Consider the following 14660-nt stretch of genomic DNA (forward strand, 5'->3'; position numbering starts at 1 on the left):
AACAAGATTCTTTGTGTTTAACCAATGATGTCTGGTTGTAAAAAAGAGTCAACTTGAATGATAGTCTTCTATGAATAGATGAAAGTTGGTGGTTTGATGATCCTTCAAAGAGTTACATTCGAGATGATCTCCATTCCAATTATATTAACTGTTTCCATGATAACCTCCAATTTGATTATGAATCCATCCAAGAAACTAGACTTTTTTCCTTGTTGGCATCAAATGTTTCCAATTAATTTGATTTTCATTTGGAGCCGTTTGTCAATGATAGATTGAACCAAAATCACATCTGCAATTAGAGAATGAAAAAGTATGTTAAAGTGTGAACACAAGGAAGCAATTGAGTGAAAAAATTTAAACCTGAGTCAATTGATCAGCTCAATTTGATCAAATTGAAATCAATTAGATTAACCATTATTAAACTGGATGCCATTCAAAGTTTTCCCATGAAGATAAATGTTAATGAATCTTTTCCTGTTCAGCAAGAAAAGTATCATTTTACCATTTCATGTTATCTTAGTTGTTGTATTTTTTTCTTGTAGCCTTTGCTTTTGCCACTTTAACCAACTCATGTTTTAACTCTTGTAAATTATTGATTAAGTTAATTATTTTCCATCTCCAGTGAGTTTACCTTACAATGATGTTTCTTGATTGCTTTTTTGTTCCTTCCTCTGGTGAGATCAATGTTTTTTTTATACATTTACCATCCATGATTATTTAACTTCTTCGCGGAAGGTGGAACCCATTCAGAGTAAGGTAAAAATGAGAATGAAGAGACAAACAGGGAGAGAAGTAAAATCAGAACTCGAGTTGACATGATCTTACAAAGCCTTCGGATGACCCTGATCGATGAAATTCACTTTGCTGTCGATTTTTTCTTCTCCTTTCTTCCTCTCTTTCTCTTGTAATTTTATTACATTTCTATTCTTTCTCAGCATCTTTTCTTAACTCCAGCTCGTATTCAACATTCTTACCAGGATAAACTAAACCCTTTTTCAAACTTACTTGCAAGCTCTTTTCTTTCTCTATTGAAGTTATGATTAACATTAAGTTGATGGTTATGTTAAAGCTAATGGTAATAGCGATGACAATGTTTTTTTTTCTCTCTCCTGATGATCAAGATGATTACGATGAAGATGAAAGCATTTGTTTGCAAATGTTTGTGGATGTTGATACAGCAGGCAGAATACAATAAAGATCATTTTTGTTAGTCTTCCATTTTTCTTCTTGGTCTTGCTCAGCTTCTATGGATCCTGTCTTCATGGCGATTTTCATCATTATTATAAAACTTAATGAAATAGGCTGGAAATGGAGAGAGAAAGAAAGAAAGAGGTGAAAGAATTGGATTCTAACCAAGCATGAAATATCATATTATATTGTTAAATAAAGTTCATTGTCAGCAACGAAGATATTAATGATGTTGAAGTATTTTTGTTCATTATGATCATTCCCTGTTTTCACTGGGAGTTTAATAGTTCTTTTGGGTTTCCTTTTTTACCTCATTCCTTGAGTTGAACTGAAATATGTGTAACATTGTATTTTGCAAAATCGATCGAGTAAACCTAACAAAAAAAGAGGAAAAAAATCATTTAGTTTTTATGGCATTGATCAGGCGAGATTGGAAACTTTTTTATGTAATTAGGTTAGATTAAGGTAATAATAGGATTGACATTGACTGTAATTGACTATCGAGAAGATTCGTTAAATTGAAATTAAAAAACAAGTAAAATTAACTTGTGATTCGAGATGAGATTAATGAATGAGAGGAAAATGAAATCAAGAAACTTGGCAAAGATTGAAAGGATAAAAATATTAGCTCAAGGAAAAACAAACGATACAAGATTCTATTGTAATGATGTTGATAATGGAAATTGTGAAATATTAGGACAATTAAGGCATTAAATAAGAGTAAGCTTCGAGAATAGACAGAGAAAAAAGAAACATTGCAAGACATTTACACTTGTGCTACTTATTATAATGAAATGTTTCTACTCAAAAGAAAATATTGAATAAAGGTACCATTTAAGAGGGATAATACTGTCAGGTTGTGAGTATGTGTTGCGCAGTTTCAATACATTTGGTAAAAAATACTAACCAAAAATTAACAAAAATACAATAATTCACAGAAAAGATCAATTTCTGGTCTTTCTTGGTCTTTTAGTGAGTTCCACAGAAGTATAAGCATAACAAGTTTAGTTTTAACACATTACCAGGAAAATGATAAAACTGGTTAACACCATTCCAACTTTTTCACCCATAGAAAACAGGTGAAGAGCAACGAGGCGTCAGGTGAAAATGAAATCCAGGACTGATCATTGAGGTTTTATACCTAAATATAGAAATTTGTTAAATAGAGAAAAGAAAACAAATCGTCAGAAACTAAACCAAAGTACACAAGAAAAAAAACAACTTAAGTTACTATTGAAACATGTGTAAGAGTATAAAATGTGAGGAAACTTGGATTAACAGTTAAGAAACATTTTAAAACAAAAGTTAAATTGAAACAAAATAATTGGGTTCATTTGAACAAGTAGTGTTTAGATTTTTAAAGCTAATGTTTATCACAATTTGGGTAATTTGAGAAGACATTTTGGTTTTTTAGGGGGAAGGGTTAGGTTAAGGTGGGTAAAAAAGGTTGTCAAGGGGGAAATCAACTATCAATTTCAAATTTTAATCATAACTTGATTACTACTTTCCCCCTTAGTTTCCCTCATTACCATAGTTACCAAACTTGACGGTAAAGTTGGCTTTTTGGGTGTTAAACAAGTGAGTTAACAAAACAATTTGAATGTTTTTGTCGTCCAAGTTTTTTGAATTTACAATTAGGTCAACGTAGTTACTCGAAGCTATTTAGAATGAATATGTTCAAAGGATTGAACGGACAAAGTTAACCTAATAACGATACGTTCAACAAGAGAATGGTGAAAGTTTAATTGTTGGTCTTCGTGTTTGGTTCAACTGGCTACATTGATTCCTTGCAAAACAACAGGAAAGGCAACCAAAGAAAGATAACCAGCAATAGACAGTAAGTAATCACATGAAGAAACTAAGTGATGAAGAGAAGAGAAGAGAAAAGAGAAAAGAAAGGGAAAGGGAAAGGAAAAGATTGAAGAGAAACTTCTTCTTTATAATGGCGCAATCGACTCTTTCTTCATTGTCGAGAGTGAATTTGTCTCTCTTTCTTTTCATCATACATTCTCGCATTTTTGTTGAAGCTGTTCAAGAAGAAGAGTTTCATCTCGCTCATTCTCCTGCTTCTTTGTTTAATCTGTTCTCTGTTCAACTGCTTTTTCTTGCTCTCCTTGTCTTTCTTTCATCTGACTCATTTCATTTCAAGTTATTTCGAGTTAAATTCATCTTTTCTCGTATTTTTAACTTTTTGCTTTAAAATTGCCTTGACTTCAATTCCTTTCAACGGCCTTCTTCATCTCGTTCATTTTTTCCCTGTTTCTCGACTACACCTTTTCTTTCTGTGACACTTTCACTTCTTCACCGTTTCAATTTTTAGGTTGATTCACACATTAAAGTCACAACAATGGATTACAAGCACTCGGAATGGGCTTTGGTTCTTGTCATGTCTGCCTTTATGGTTATAATGATGATTTTTGCCTTCTTACTGGCCGTGGGCCTTCGTATGTGCTACAAAAAACCAAGAGTACCTGGGCCTAGTAGTGCCTAGATGATGGTATTTATTTACAATATTTAATATCAATATTGTGTTTTTTCGTGATCTTTTTGATAATAACATCATCACAACACATCCTAACAACAGCAATGTGGCCATTAAAGCATAAAATTCATCAATCAATTCAAATAACAGATCGACCTCGTCAACTTTCTATTCTGAAAATCATTTGATATTCGCTGATTGCCATCATCATCATCCAATGGGTACCTACGATATCAGCAACATTTAGATACAAGATGATTCGAAAATAGAAAACTTCTTAGCATTTTTTTCGTTGATCATTAATTTTGAAAAATTTATCGATTCACTTTCCAGTCTTCAATTTTACCTTTGGTTTATCGCTCAGTTTTTCAATGGATTATTTCTTTAACCTTCTGTTCCATTTTTTTGTTACATGGCTAATATGGATTTATTTGAAAAAATTAAAATGTAAAATAAGCTTAGCTTATTATTCAAAGTTTTTTGTTGGTAATTTTGCTAATTTACCAATGCCAATTCAAAATATTTTACTTTCTCTGACTAGACAGCTTCCTAATGTTACATGCTAACTAAATCAGCTCGTTATCTTCAAGTCAATAATAATTTTTGTCAAACAAAATTTGCAAAATAAAATCTTGATATTTAAAATATGAAAGTCACTTTTCTTTATTGATCGTTCTTGATTTCAATTAGAGTTGAACGATAACAATAAAAATATCGATAGTTATCGATAAATATTAACATAGGTAAAGCTCTTATGGGCTCATTTCATTCTGATCTTATACTGGTCTAATAATTACTGACCAAAGCAATAAAATTAAACCAGAAAATACTGATATGTTGGGTTTTCTCGAGTCTCTACCAAATATTTTTCATTAAATTGCTTTAATTTTGGTTATATTTTTTCGATAACATTAAAAATTAACAATAATTTATCGATAAATATCGATAGCAATTTATGCAATGACAATATCAATCTCATTTTTCAGTTAACGTCCAACTCTAATATCAATTAAAAATAAACAAAAATTCAACCTACAACCAGATTCAAAAGTTCACCAATAGATGACACCAGATGCTTAACAAGCAACTTTTTTCAGGTAATTTGGGTTATTTTGATTATTTTTTGATATCTATTTCACTTTTGGGTTTACCAACAAAATTAAGGTTTATTCATAGAGCTGGCAGTGAATATCAGAATATTTCAAGTCTTAGTAAAGTCGCAAATTCCAACGTATTGAGGCGCATAGTGGCCTCGTGCTTTAAAATGAGCGCGCTACGTTTGAGGCACAATTTTGTGGCAATAGAGGCGCCAGTGTGGCTCTAAAGTATCAGCCAAAATTGCATGGAAACAAACTTCATCAGTGAAGATAGTGAACTCAGTCAAACGGGAATATAGTGAAAGATAATTATTTTACCTTAACACCTTCAACTTGATCGGGAAAACCATCTTCAATGAAATGTACCAAAAAAGTGAAAGGAAATGAAGTCAACGGTAACAATTTAAGAATGGAAGATAATAACTCCGACGTTAGTGTTGAACAAACTGAACCCTATGATGGTTGTGTAATTTATCATCAAGAGGAAATATATCCAGAATCAAGGAGGTTGAATAGTTACAAAGGAGGTGAAAATGAATCTAATGTTAACATTGCTGATATTATTAAAGATCGAGATACAGCTTACAAGATTGAGGAGCAAATTGAAGAGATAACAACAACAACAACGGCTCCAGACGAAGAGGAGGACGGAGTTGATTCAGCCGTTGGTTCTGAAGGTTACAAGGATTCTGTTGATTCTGATCCAGAGAGACGTCGTCATGTTGATTCTTTACTTGATCCTTATGGTCTAGATTTAAACAGTAAAGGCTGTGCTCGAGTTGCTTTCCCTGAGCTTGGCTTGGATATTATGGATTTAGCTTATCTTGATAGAGATGACGATGATGAGACCAATGAGAAGCTTATAAATGGTGATAATATGGATGAATCTAAATTAACTAATAAAGTGAAAGTGGTTGATGACTTTAGTTGGGAAGAGAATTGGCTTTTCCAAAAGAAACGTAAAGCTGAAAATGATGTTGCACCTCTTTATTGTCTTCTTAACCTATCTGAATCAACAAATCCTGTTTGCATGTTTATTCCCAATCCTAGTCAAAATGTGCCTCGCTTTATTGGTTTAACCGCAGTTGACCAATTATCTGATCTAACCGAACGTAATTCAGTTGGTTCACTTGAATTTTCATCTGATGAAGAATCGGAAAGTGATGAAACTGAAGTTCAATCATCGTCTTCATATCCTCTTGAAAATATTAAATGTTCATCATCAGCCAAGTTAAAAGTTCCTCTTCACTCAGCCTCGTCAGCTTCATCATCACCCTTTCCCGCCTCATCGCTATCATCATCTTCATCAACTCCTTATAACAAATCAACAATAGTCAACAACAAACAAAAATCAACAAAGTGTCTCAATTCAGCTGCCAATCATAAATCATCATCTCCATTAGCACCTTTGAAAATACCCGATTTTATACCTTCTAATAAAAGATCATCTTCATTAACTTGTAATCAACCTTTTATTGCCAATACTGGCAATAATAACCAAACCAAGTCAACTAATGGTGCTATCACAAATGCCAACAATGATGATCCAACCTTTACCCTTTTACCCCAATCAGCCAACGTTCAAAGTGATATATTGATTCAATTTTGTTGCCGTGTTAAAGGTAGTCAACCTTTAGGAGTTGCTTGGTATCGTAAAGGCCAATTAATTGGAGGAACCATTGAAAGAGGACGTTTTGACCAATTCAATGTTGAACCAAAAGATGAGTTTGACCAAATGTTCAACAAAGATGGAGTTGAAACTAAAGATTTCAAAACATTCAAACACTTCACTGACCACATTTTGGAAATCAAATCAACCCGAGTTGACCTTTCTGGAACCTATTCAGCCTGTGTGTTCAACCATGTTAATCAACATTGGATTGATTTTAATGTGAAAATATATCCCAAGAAGGATTATCATCCTTATCGGTTCCCCAGATCATCAACAAAATCCTTTCAAAAGGTTAGTTATAATCAAGTTTTTATAAACTCGAAAGCTTCAATTAACAAACAAAACCTTCAAAGCGGCTCATTACTCTTTCAGTTAACTGTATTTACCTTTATTACATGTCATTATCATGGCCATTATCATTCTTTAGTCGTGAACATATTAATTCAGTTTGAGTATTTAATTCTTCCCTTATTATTATCATTGTTTAAACAAAATTAAGATGGTATTGCAATGAAGAAGGCCATTTTGTGGACCATTGTTTACATTCAATGTGCATTATATCTTTATCAAAATGAAAGTAAAATGGTTGAAACTGTTCACATGATTCAGGGTTACAATTAACTTTGATTCAGAGAGATTTAATTATTCCAATTAAGTCATCCAACTCTACACGTTCAAGAAGGCAAGAAATATAAAGCAGAAATGCTTGAACCTTTGATTACTTCCAGTCATCACAGTAATCAAATGTTGAATGGTCAGGATATTTAGCAATCAACTTTACAATAATTACTATTCATTGATTCATCATTCAATTGTTTTCATCAACTCAAAAAATACTTCCTCAAGTTTCAAGTCCTAATTTTCATCAACTAAAATGTAGCTTCAAGTCAAAATGATGGCAAGTAACGAATGTACTGAATGCGCTTAGAAAAATCAAAATCATGAATCAACTTAATCATGATTAACATCACAATTGACTACATTTTCAATCTTATGCCCATTAAATTGTCATGTTAATTGACCAAAATTAATAAACTTCAAATCTAAATCATTTTCAGTTGATAAAATTGTCCATCATCATATCATTAGATCTATTAATGTATAAATAAACATCTAAATAATCTTTTTCACTTGATAATTGCTGAATAAATTGTCAACTATCAAGTATCATTTAAAAATCACAAGCATTCATTCAGATAATTATAAAAATGAAACAAATAGTAATGTTAATTTGGTCAACAATTTTGTCAATCTTAACCATTTTACATTCAACAGTCCATTTAATTACAGTTTCACTTTTTTCTTGATTCATTGTAAACTCGTCTTGTTGCTTACTCATCTATTACTAATTAAATATTTATAGCAAATTGTACAATTAATTTAGTTTAAAGAACCCGCAATTTGGTTTTGTGTGTTTAATGGACTCATCTTATAATTAGTTTGAAAATGTTAGTTAACAGTAACTCAACTCAATCCCTGTTTTTTTACAACTGTTATTAAGCAAAATTTTAAATTAAATTGCTCGTAACATTGTATTTCATTAACCTTTAACTGACCTTTTGATAGTTACCAGTTTTATACTGAATCATGATGTTAATTTTTACCCTTTTTTCATTACTAACAACGTTATTAATATATTATTTGCTAGTCAGTGTATGGAACCAAAATTTTGATGATTTTTGCTCTTCCATCATCACCATTATCTTGACGATAGAATCCAGTTATTGATGCTTTCAAGCTTTTTGTTTGTATTTTTCAAGTTCGTTAGCATAAGCAGAATTACAAAATCATGAATAATTATAATTTACTTAAATATCAAACAATCCATGTAATTGTTTTTCAGTTCCTGTGTCAGCTATAAATCTGGTTAACCATTGAATATTGATCAGTAAATTTTCATGACTAGATGATTGCCATTTTACCTTAGTAAGCATTAACTTTTATTGAATCAAATGGAACCTGGAAAAACTGCATTCTTTGTAGTTGTAGATGTTAGTTCAACCTTTCAATCTTATTTTCATTTTTCAATTATTATTATTCATGTTAGCGTTGTGTTTTTACACCCAATCCTGACAATTAATCTAATTGAACACAAATTTGTTCCCTAATTGTGTGGTTTGGCTTAGCAATTGATGCGTAATTATTGGTGACATATAATTGAAGGTAATGATAATTAATGTCAACCCTAATCTTGAAAGAACATCAATTTTACATTCTATTAGAGTGATCAGTGATGCATCGATGAATGTTATGGTGATCGGAAACAATCTTGAATACAGTCATTTGACTCAAAAACAATAAGAAAATAACAATGAAAACAAATCAATATACAATGATGAATTTAATGCTTGAAACTCAAAATTTGTCATTCAGTTTGTTGCTCATCCTTTCCAATGAAAAAAATTACTAATCATTTTTTACTTTTAACTTACAGGTTGTCTCGAGTCCACCTCCTACTAAACAACGTTCAACAAAAGTAAATTCAACCTCTAATGGACCGAAAGTCCTGTCGGAAACATTTCATTCTCATCGTCAAGAAAATGAGGTAAAATAATTAACAACAGTCAGTAATTGATAGGCTGTTAACATTGGAAAATAGATTTACATCAAACAACTTTTTATATTAATTTTTCTGCTTTTCTCAGGTTCTCTCATCGTGTCATCCTGATGAAGCTTCACTTTCACCTAGAATTGCATCGATCGCTGAACGGGAGCATAAAAAATGGGAAGAATCGACAGTTGCTTGGCCTGATAATCCGTATACCACTGAAAATGTCGGTAAACGTAAACATTTAAATCAATTTCTTGATTCTTTGGATCCATCATCAGGTGGTGATCCAAGGAACCGTATTGAAGACGATGAGGCAAATCTTCATGCTTTACCTTACATTTCACCTTCAAAAGACATGGGAAGGTTTAAGAGAGACTATTATGTGCCAAATGTACCAAAGGAGCATGAAACTTGCAATGGTTTTGATGAAAAGGTGAATAAAGTTATTCTTTCATTTACACAAGAACAACAACAAAAGCAACAAGTAAAACAAGAGCAACAAAGAGTCAAAAATTGACACAATGAAAATAAATAATATACATTGTTGCCTGTCAATGCAATAACCAAAATAATGTGTGATAATCTGTTGCATGACGAGCCATCGGTAACTTATAAATTAACTCACAATTGAACATAATCATCAACATTTTTCTCTCATTCAAAGTAATCATTTCTTTTTCTTCCATCCGATCCCATTCAACTGCTATTTTCTTCACCACCAAAATCATCAAATCACGAAAAAAATCAACCTTTTTTTGCCCCCTTTAAGATTGTATGATGATTTTTTTCATGAAGAGTTTCCTTCAGAATGATTATTATTTTTAAGATTATCACGTTACATTTTCACACCCAACTTCAGATGGATCAGAATTGTAACTTTACTTTAGGTGGAAACTCACCAAGAATTGTTGCAATCACTTGTTATTACTTTTTTTCACCAGCTATTACTTTCACCTTTACCTGTTTTTTATTCTGGTTAACTTTCATTGAATCTTATTTATCATCAATCGATATTTTTAAATTAGCTAAGAATCAAAATTAAGTTGAAAAAGACAGTGAAAATGTGATTAATTGGAGGAAGAAAAATTTCCTGGTTATAATCTATTTATGATTTTTACTTTGATTTTCAAAATTCTTGTTTAATTGGTTGTTTCATTAATCATTTTGTGTTTTTTTTCTTCTTTTTCACTCTTAAAATTCAGGTTTATTCTTCGGTGAAATATTTTTCAGCCTCCGAGTCACCAGGTTTAAATTATTCTGAAACGGATTTGATAAATTCTCATGAAGAGTCAACTTTACCAGGAAAAATATTGATACCAACGGTTACAACGACAGCACCAACCCCAACTGTTTCATGTTCATCTTCACCTTTACCATCAGCAGGCTCATCTTCATCTTCATGTTCACCTGGTTTACCGAGAATCATTAATGAACATCATCTGCAGTATAAACATGCCGAGGCTCAAGTATTGGAAAATCTGGGAAACATTACATCCTTAGTGTCAGTTAAGGAATTGATTAATCGTTTCTCTGCTTATAAGGAATCAACCAATCCAATGAATGGTCAATATTTAAAGGATTCAACCAATTTTTACAGTTTAAATCGTGATGGTACATTGGCTAATAGTGGAACAGGAATCAACCCGCGTTTAATTACAGATAAACACAAATTTAGTGTACCATTTAAATTATCCTGTTGGCTTGACGATGAAAATGGAGATAATAATGGCCATGATATGTATCATGATGAAAATGATAATATTAATGATAGTAATTTGTCTTCACCCAGGAACAAAGTAAATTGCCATGAAAACAACGCTAAAAGCCAATCTATTGAACTAACGAAAGATTTTAATAACCATCATGAGAAAAATAATTGTCATCATGAGATGCTGTATCATCAACAAGAGCCAAATCATGTTAATGGTGAACAATCTATAGATTATTATCAACGATCAAATTCTGAAGTATCATTGCCCAGCTTAATGTCTCCTCCACCACCAATACTTCCACCTCGACCTCAGCCACGTCTATCGACCAAGTCAAACCAAGCCAATTCATCTCAAGCAAGATTACATTCAACTAAACCTCAACATCCTCTTGCTGTAAGAAAATTCAACACTTTATTCAATCCATCGATTAATAACAATTTAAATTATTCCTCTAAACAGGTAAACAGTATTACTGGTCGATGTTTGAATAAGGAGTATCGTAATTGGACTAATAAGAATCAAAGTAATCCATCAAGCAATCTTATGGGCAGTTTAAGTTTATATGATATTAATCAAGCCTCAGAAATATCAGGCAAATTTGAATCAAGTAACCCGGCAAGTCCAGGAGTCCGTAGTCAATCAAATACTGGGTAAGAATGGTTAATGATACTTTAGTCATGTTTTAACAGTAACATTACTAATAATGATAACCAGATAAGCAATTTAAAGGATAGTTTTTGGCTTTACCTTTTGACTATTTGTTGAAACTATAATTATTAATGAGCTCAATTTCAGTTTTTAAATCGATTGCCTTTTACCAATAATAATGATGATTATGTTGATCACCATCATTGCTGTTACATTCATAAAACATGTTTATTTATCGTTCTTTACCAATTTAACCAACCTGATTTCAGGTTTTTTACTCATTTTTAACCTCTTTTTGCCATATTCAAGTCTCACTTTAAAACAAATAATATTTACTTTAATTATTACAAATGATTGCAATTATTATTACTCATCAACTAATGATCACTCATTTTATTCTCTTCCTTTTACTATTTCATTATAATCATCATCTTATTTGGATTACATCACTATAATTGAATCTATCCTGCTCAATTTGGGCTTTCAATCATCATCATTATTGCATCTTCACTTTAATTCAACTTGAATGAAAAAAAAACTATTATTGACGAAAATTTAAATAATGATTTGAATTCAATTTGGCAACAATTGCAATCTCTGGTCTTCATTGAAACCCCACACATTTGTGTTGCAAATCCATTTGGTTACATCTTATCAACTCTATCAACGTGTTTAACCAATAATTTGAAACAATTTGGCAATCATGCAGTTACAATTCAGATGATTGTAATTCAAGTGAACAAGTTGATAGCGGAAAAAATCAAACTCCTTTTGGTGGTAAAAAAGTGGTCCGTCGCATGGCTCCATCAATAATGAAACGAGCATCTTTTTGGGAGAAAAGGTGTGAACAAGAAATGTCAACATGAAATTGAAGGCTATTACTGAGTCTATCATCAGTAATAGTTAATGAAATTGATTTAATCAATTGAATGTGTTGCCTGTCAACCAGCAATCAACAGTTCTAAACAGTAAATGCTGAAAATTTTCATTGAAAAAATGATATTAAAATGTATTGTAAACAAAAGGATATTTGTTTAAATATTAATAGCTGTTGATCCAAATTATGTAAATAATTATATCAATTAGAAACTGACCAAGTCTTCTAAAAGTGATTAAATTTCATATAAAAACTCTTTGCCATTGAAAACCTAAAATTTGCAACCCAAAACTCAGTTCAATTCAAAATTGAATATTTATTTTTATTTATAAAAAAATCAAGACTTATCCTTAGAGTTTTATTGCGATGAAAATACTTAAATATACATTGCATTATATTAGCTTTGTGCGGATAAGTCGATAAAAATAAAAGTTCCTTGTTAGCTGTTGACATATTCAGAAGGGAATAACCAGAGTGTCTCACTAATGGAGTTACCCACCTAAAATTTGAAAAAAAGTCAGATATTGTAATACAGAGACTGGGATGCTTACCCGATTTGTAACTAGGCGAATTTCATTCTCTAGTAAATTTGTTAAATCGATCGAGGATAACAATTAAGATTTGTTATCAACTACTTGACAAATAGCAATCTTTATAACATGTGTTTTGTATCCGTGGATACAATCACGTTTGATTGTAAATAAATTGACTTATCTTTAGCTTGGACAAAACGTACCTAATTAACCAATCTAAAATTTGAGGAAACATATTTGAATCTGAATCAAAATTTCAACAGTAAGACTTCAAATCAATCAAAAAGCAATTGTTATATCATTTTGAATGGAAGCATATTTGATTGAATCAGAAAATCGATGCTTAATCAAGTTTTAAATATTGGCGACTTGATTATTGGGAAGCTTGGGTGGTATTTATTATTAAGAAAAATGTTTTAACAAATGCATAAAATTTGGCCTTAATTGTGATTCTAATTGTTTTCCCTCTTAATTCTGTGCTTTTCAAGGGTTTTCACATTTTCTCGTTCAGTTCAATGAACGTTATATCCTAAAGGAAATGCTGATACTTCTAATGATGGTGATGACGGTTTAAAATGCTTGCTTCCTGATGGTTGAGAATCTGATTAATCCGGTCCTGATTTGAGTGAGAATAAAGTTGAAACTTGAAACAAGAAGGAAATATAAAAAAAAGGTAAAAGAAGAAGAGGAAAGGAAGGACCCAAAAAGAGAAGGAAAAAGATTGAACTGGAATTTTGGTTTTGGTTACAAGATGATGCAAAGGAATTGCTGATGATATGTAGTCCTAAATCACGAAGAAAGAAGGAGAAAGAAGATGATAAAGATGAGGATGAAGAAGCAAGTTTTTGGCATGAAAAAGACTGGTTACTTCATTAGTTGGCTACTAAGAAAGGATCCAAAATTATTGGGAGAGTCTATTCCTGGTCTATGCCTTTCATCTTGCTTTTTATTCAATGCTTTTTTACCTCTCTTCCTTTCATATTCATGATTTACGTGAATGTATAAATATACACACCATGACCATGACCATGACCACCACCACCATTGCCAACGTGAACATGATTCTTGACCCGGGCTAACAAGATGGACAACTGTTAAATCATTTAACTGGAACCTTATGAGCAAGATAATCACAATAAGGATAACAAGAAAATTTTGTTGTGATGAAAATGTAACACAAATTTTTGATGAAACCATTTACTTTAACCATTTAACCAACATTATCATCGTCGTCATCTTCATTTATTTTGGCAAAGATGGATTCAGTTGATTTACTCACAATCAACCTACGATTAACTGATGTTACTATCACTGAATCTATTCATCTTCATCTCTTCAAGGGTTGATTTAAACAACACAAAAGACCACAACACAACAAAATGACAAGTAATGATTTAAATGATCTTGCCTGATCCAATCAATGAATGAATGGTTTATGGTGAGAATGGTTAAAATCGTGTTTATTGTGAACATTTATGATTATTATTTTCATGGACAATCAATACAATTAATCAATTGTTGAAGATGAAATAAAATGTTTAGACGATTGAAAGAAACAAAATGTCAGATTGAAAAAAGGAGCCAAAAAAGTGTCTGACTAAACCTTGATTTGATGGTTAAGATGATTGTAAACATTTATTTGTTTACTTCTTCTTCTTGCTTATACAATTAATTGTTGCCATTTCCCATTTATATCTAATCATAATATAACATCAATTTTTTGATCAACAAATGATTCTTTATTAAATATGAATAGCAAATGATGTGGTATCAAGAAATAACTCAACAAAACAAGGATAAAGATCAAATGAATGAAAATATTTCTCACTAACCTCACCTTAATGTTTATGGTACCATTACTTGTTGACCGGTAACCTTAATCAAAGTCATCAACCTTTCG

General features: G+C 31.5%; 1 protein-coding gene and 3 long non-coding RNA genes across 4 annotated transcripts; 2 read left to right on the top strand and 2 right to left on the bottom strand.

Moving 5' to 3' along the window:
* Positions 1-150: 150 nt before the first annotated feature.
* LOC149093292 (uncharacterized) lies at positions 151-1144 on the bottom strand. The gene is made up of 3 exons (XR_016199680.1): positions 1006-1144; positions 632-724; positions 151-289 (listed from the first exon to the last, which is right to left on the bottom strand). It is a non-coding gene; the product is annotated as an uncharacterized LOC149093292 (long non-coding RNA).
* A 17-nt stretch (positions 1145-1161) lies between these two features.
* On the bottom strand, positions 1162-2235 carry LOC107367128 (uncharacterized). Its single transcript, XR_001569826.3, has 3 exons — positions 2096-2235; positions 1499-1562; positions 1162-1302 (listed from the first exon to the last, which is right to left on the bottom strand). It is a non-coding gene; the product is annotated as an uncharacterized LOC107367128 (long non-coding RNA).
* Positions 2236-2884: 649 nt separating this feature from the next.
* On the top strand, positions 2885-3718 carry LOC107367121 (uncharacterized). The gene is made up of 2 exons (XR_001569821.3): positions 2885-3025; positions 3509-3718. It is a non-coding gene; the product is annotated as an uncharacterized LOC107367121 (long non-coding RNA).
* A 1312-nt stretch (positions 3719-5030) lies between these two features.
* Positions 5031-12497, top strand: LOC107367084 (uncharacterized). The gene is made up of 6 exons (XM_015934757.3): positions 5031-6730; positions 8874-8984; positions 9085-9423; positions 10193-11095; positions 11162-11352; positions 12060-12497. Exons 1-6 carry the CDS (start codon positions 5123-5125, stop codon positions 12214-12216), a joined length of 3309 nt encoding a protein of 1102 aa, XP_015790243.2. The 5' UTR covers positions 5031-5122; the 3' UTR covers positions 12217-12497.
* Positions 12498-14660: the final 2163 nt, after the last annotated feature.

Source organism: Tetranychus urticae, chromosome 3, assembly GCF_039701765.1.
Source record: "Tetranychus urticae isolate SD_2017Ah chromosome 3, NJAU_TeUrti_SD_1.0, whole genome shotgun sequence".
Lineage (NCBI taxonomy): Eukaryota > Metazoa > Arthropoda > Arachnida > Trombidiformes > Tetranychidae > Tetranychus > Tetranychus urticae.

Bases quoted from the DNA above. Each gene is read 5' to 3' on its own strand.
- LOC107367084 (XM_015934757.3), top strand. From the start codon at position 5,123: ATGAAATGTACCAAAAAAGTGAAAGGAAATGAAGTCAACGGTAACAAT. The intron at 11,096-11,161 runs GTAAGAAAATTC...TCCTCTAAACAG, and splicing joins AACCTCAACATCCTCTTGCT to GTAAACAGTATTACTGGTCG. The intron at 11,353-12,059 runs GTAAGAATGGTT...GCAATCATGCAG, and splicing joins CGTAGTCAATCAAATACTGG to TTACAATTCAGATGATTGTA.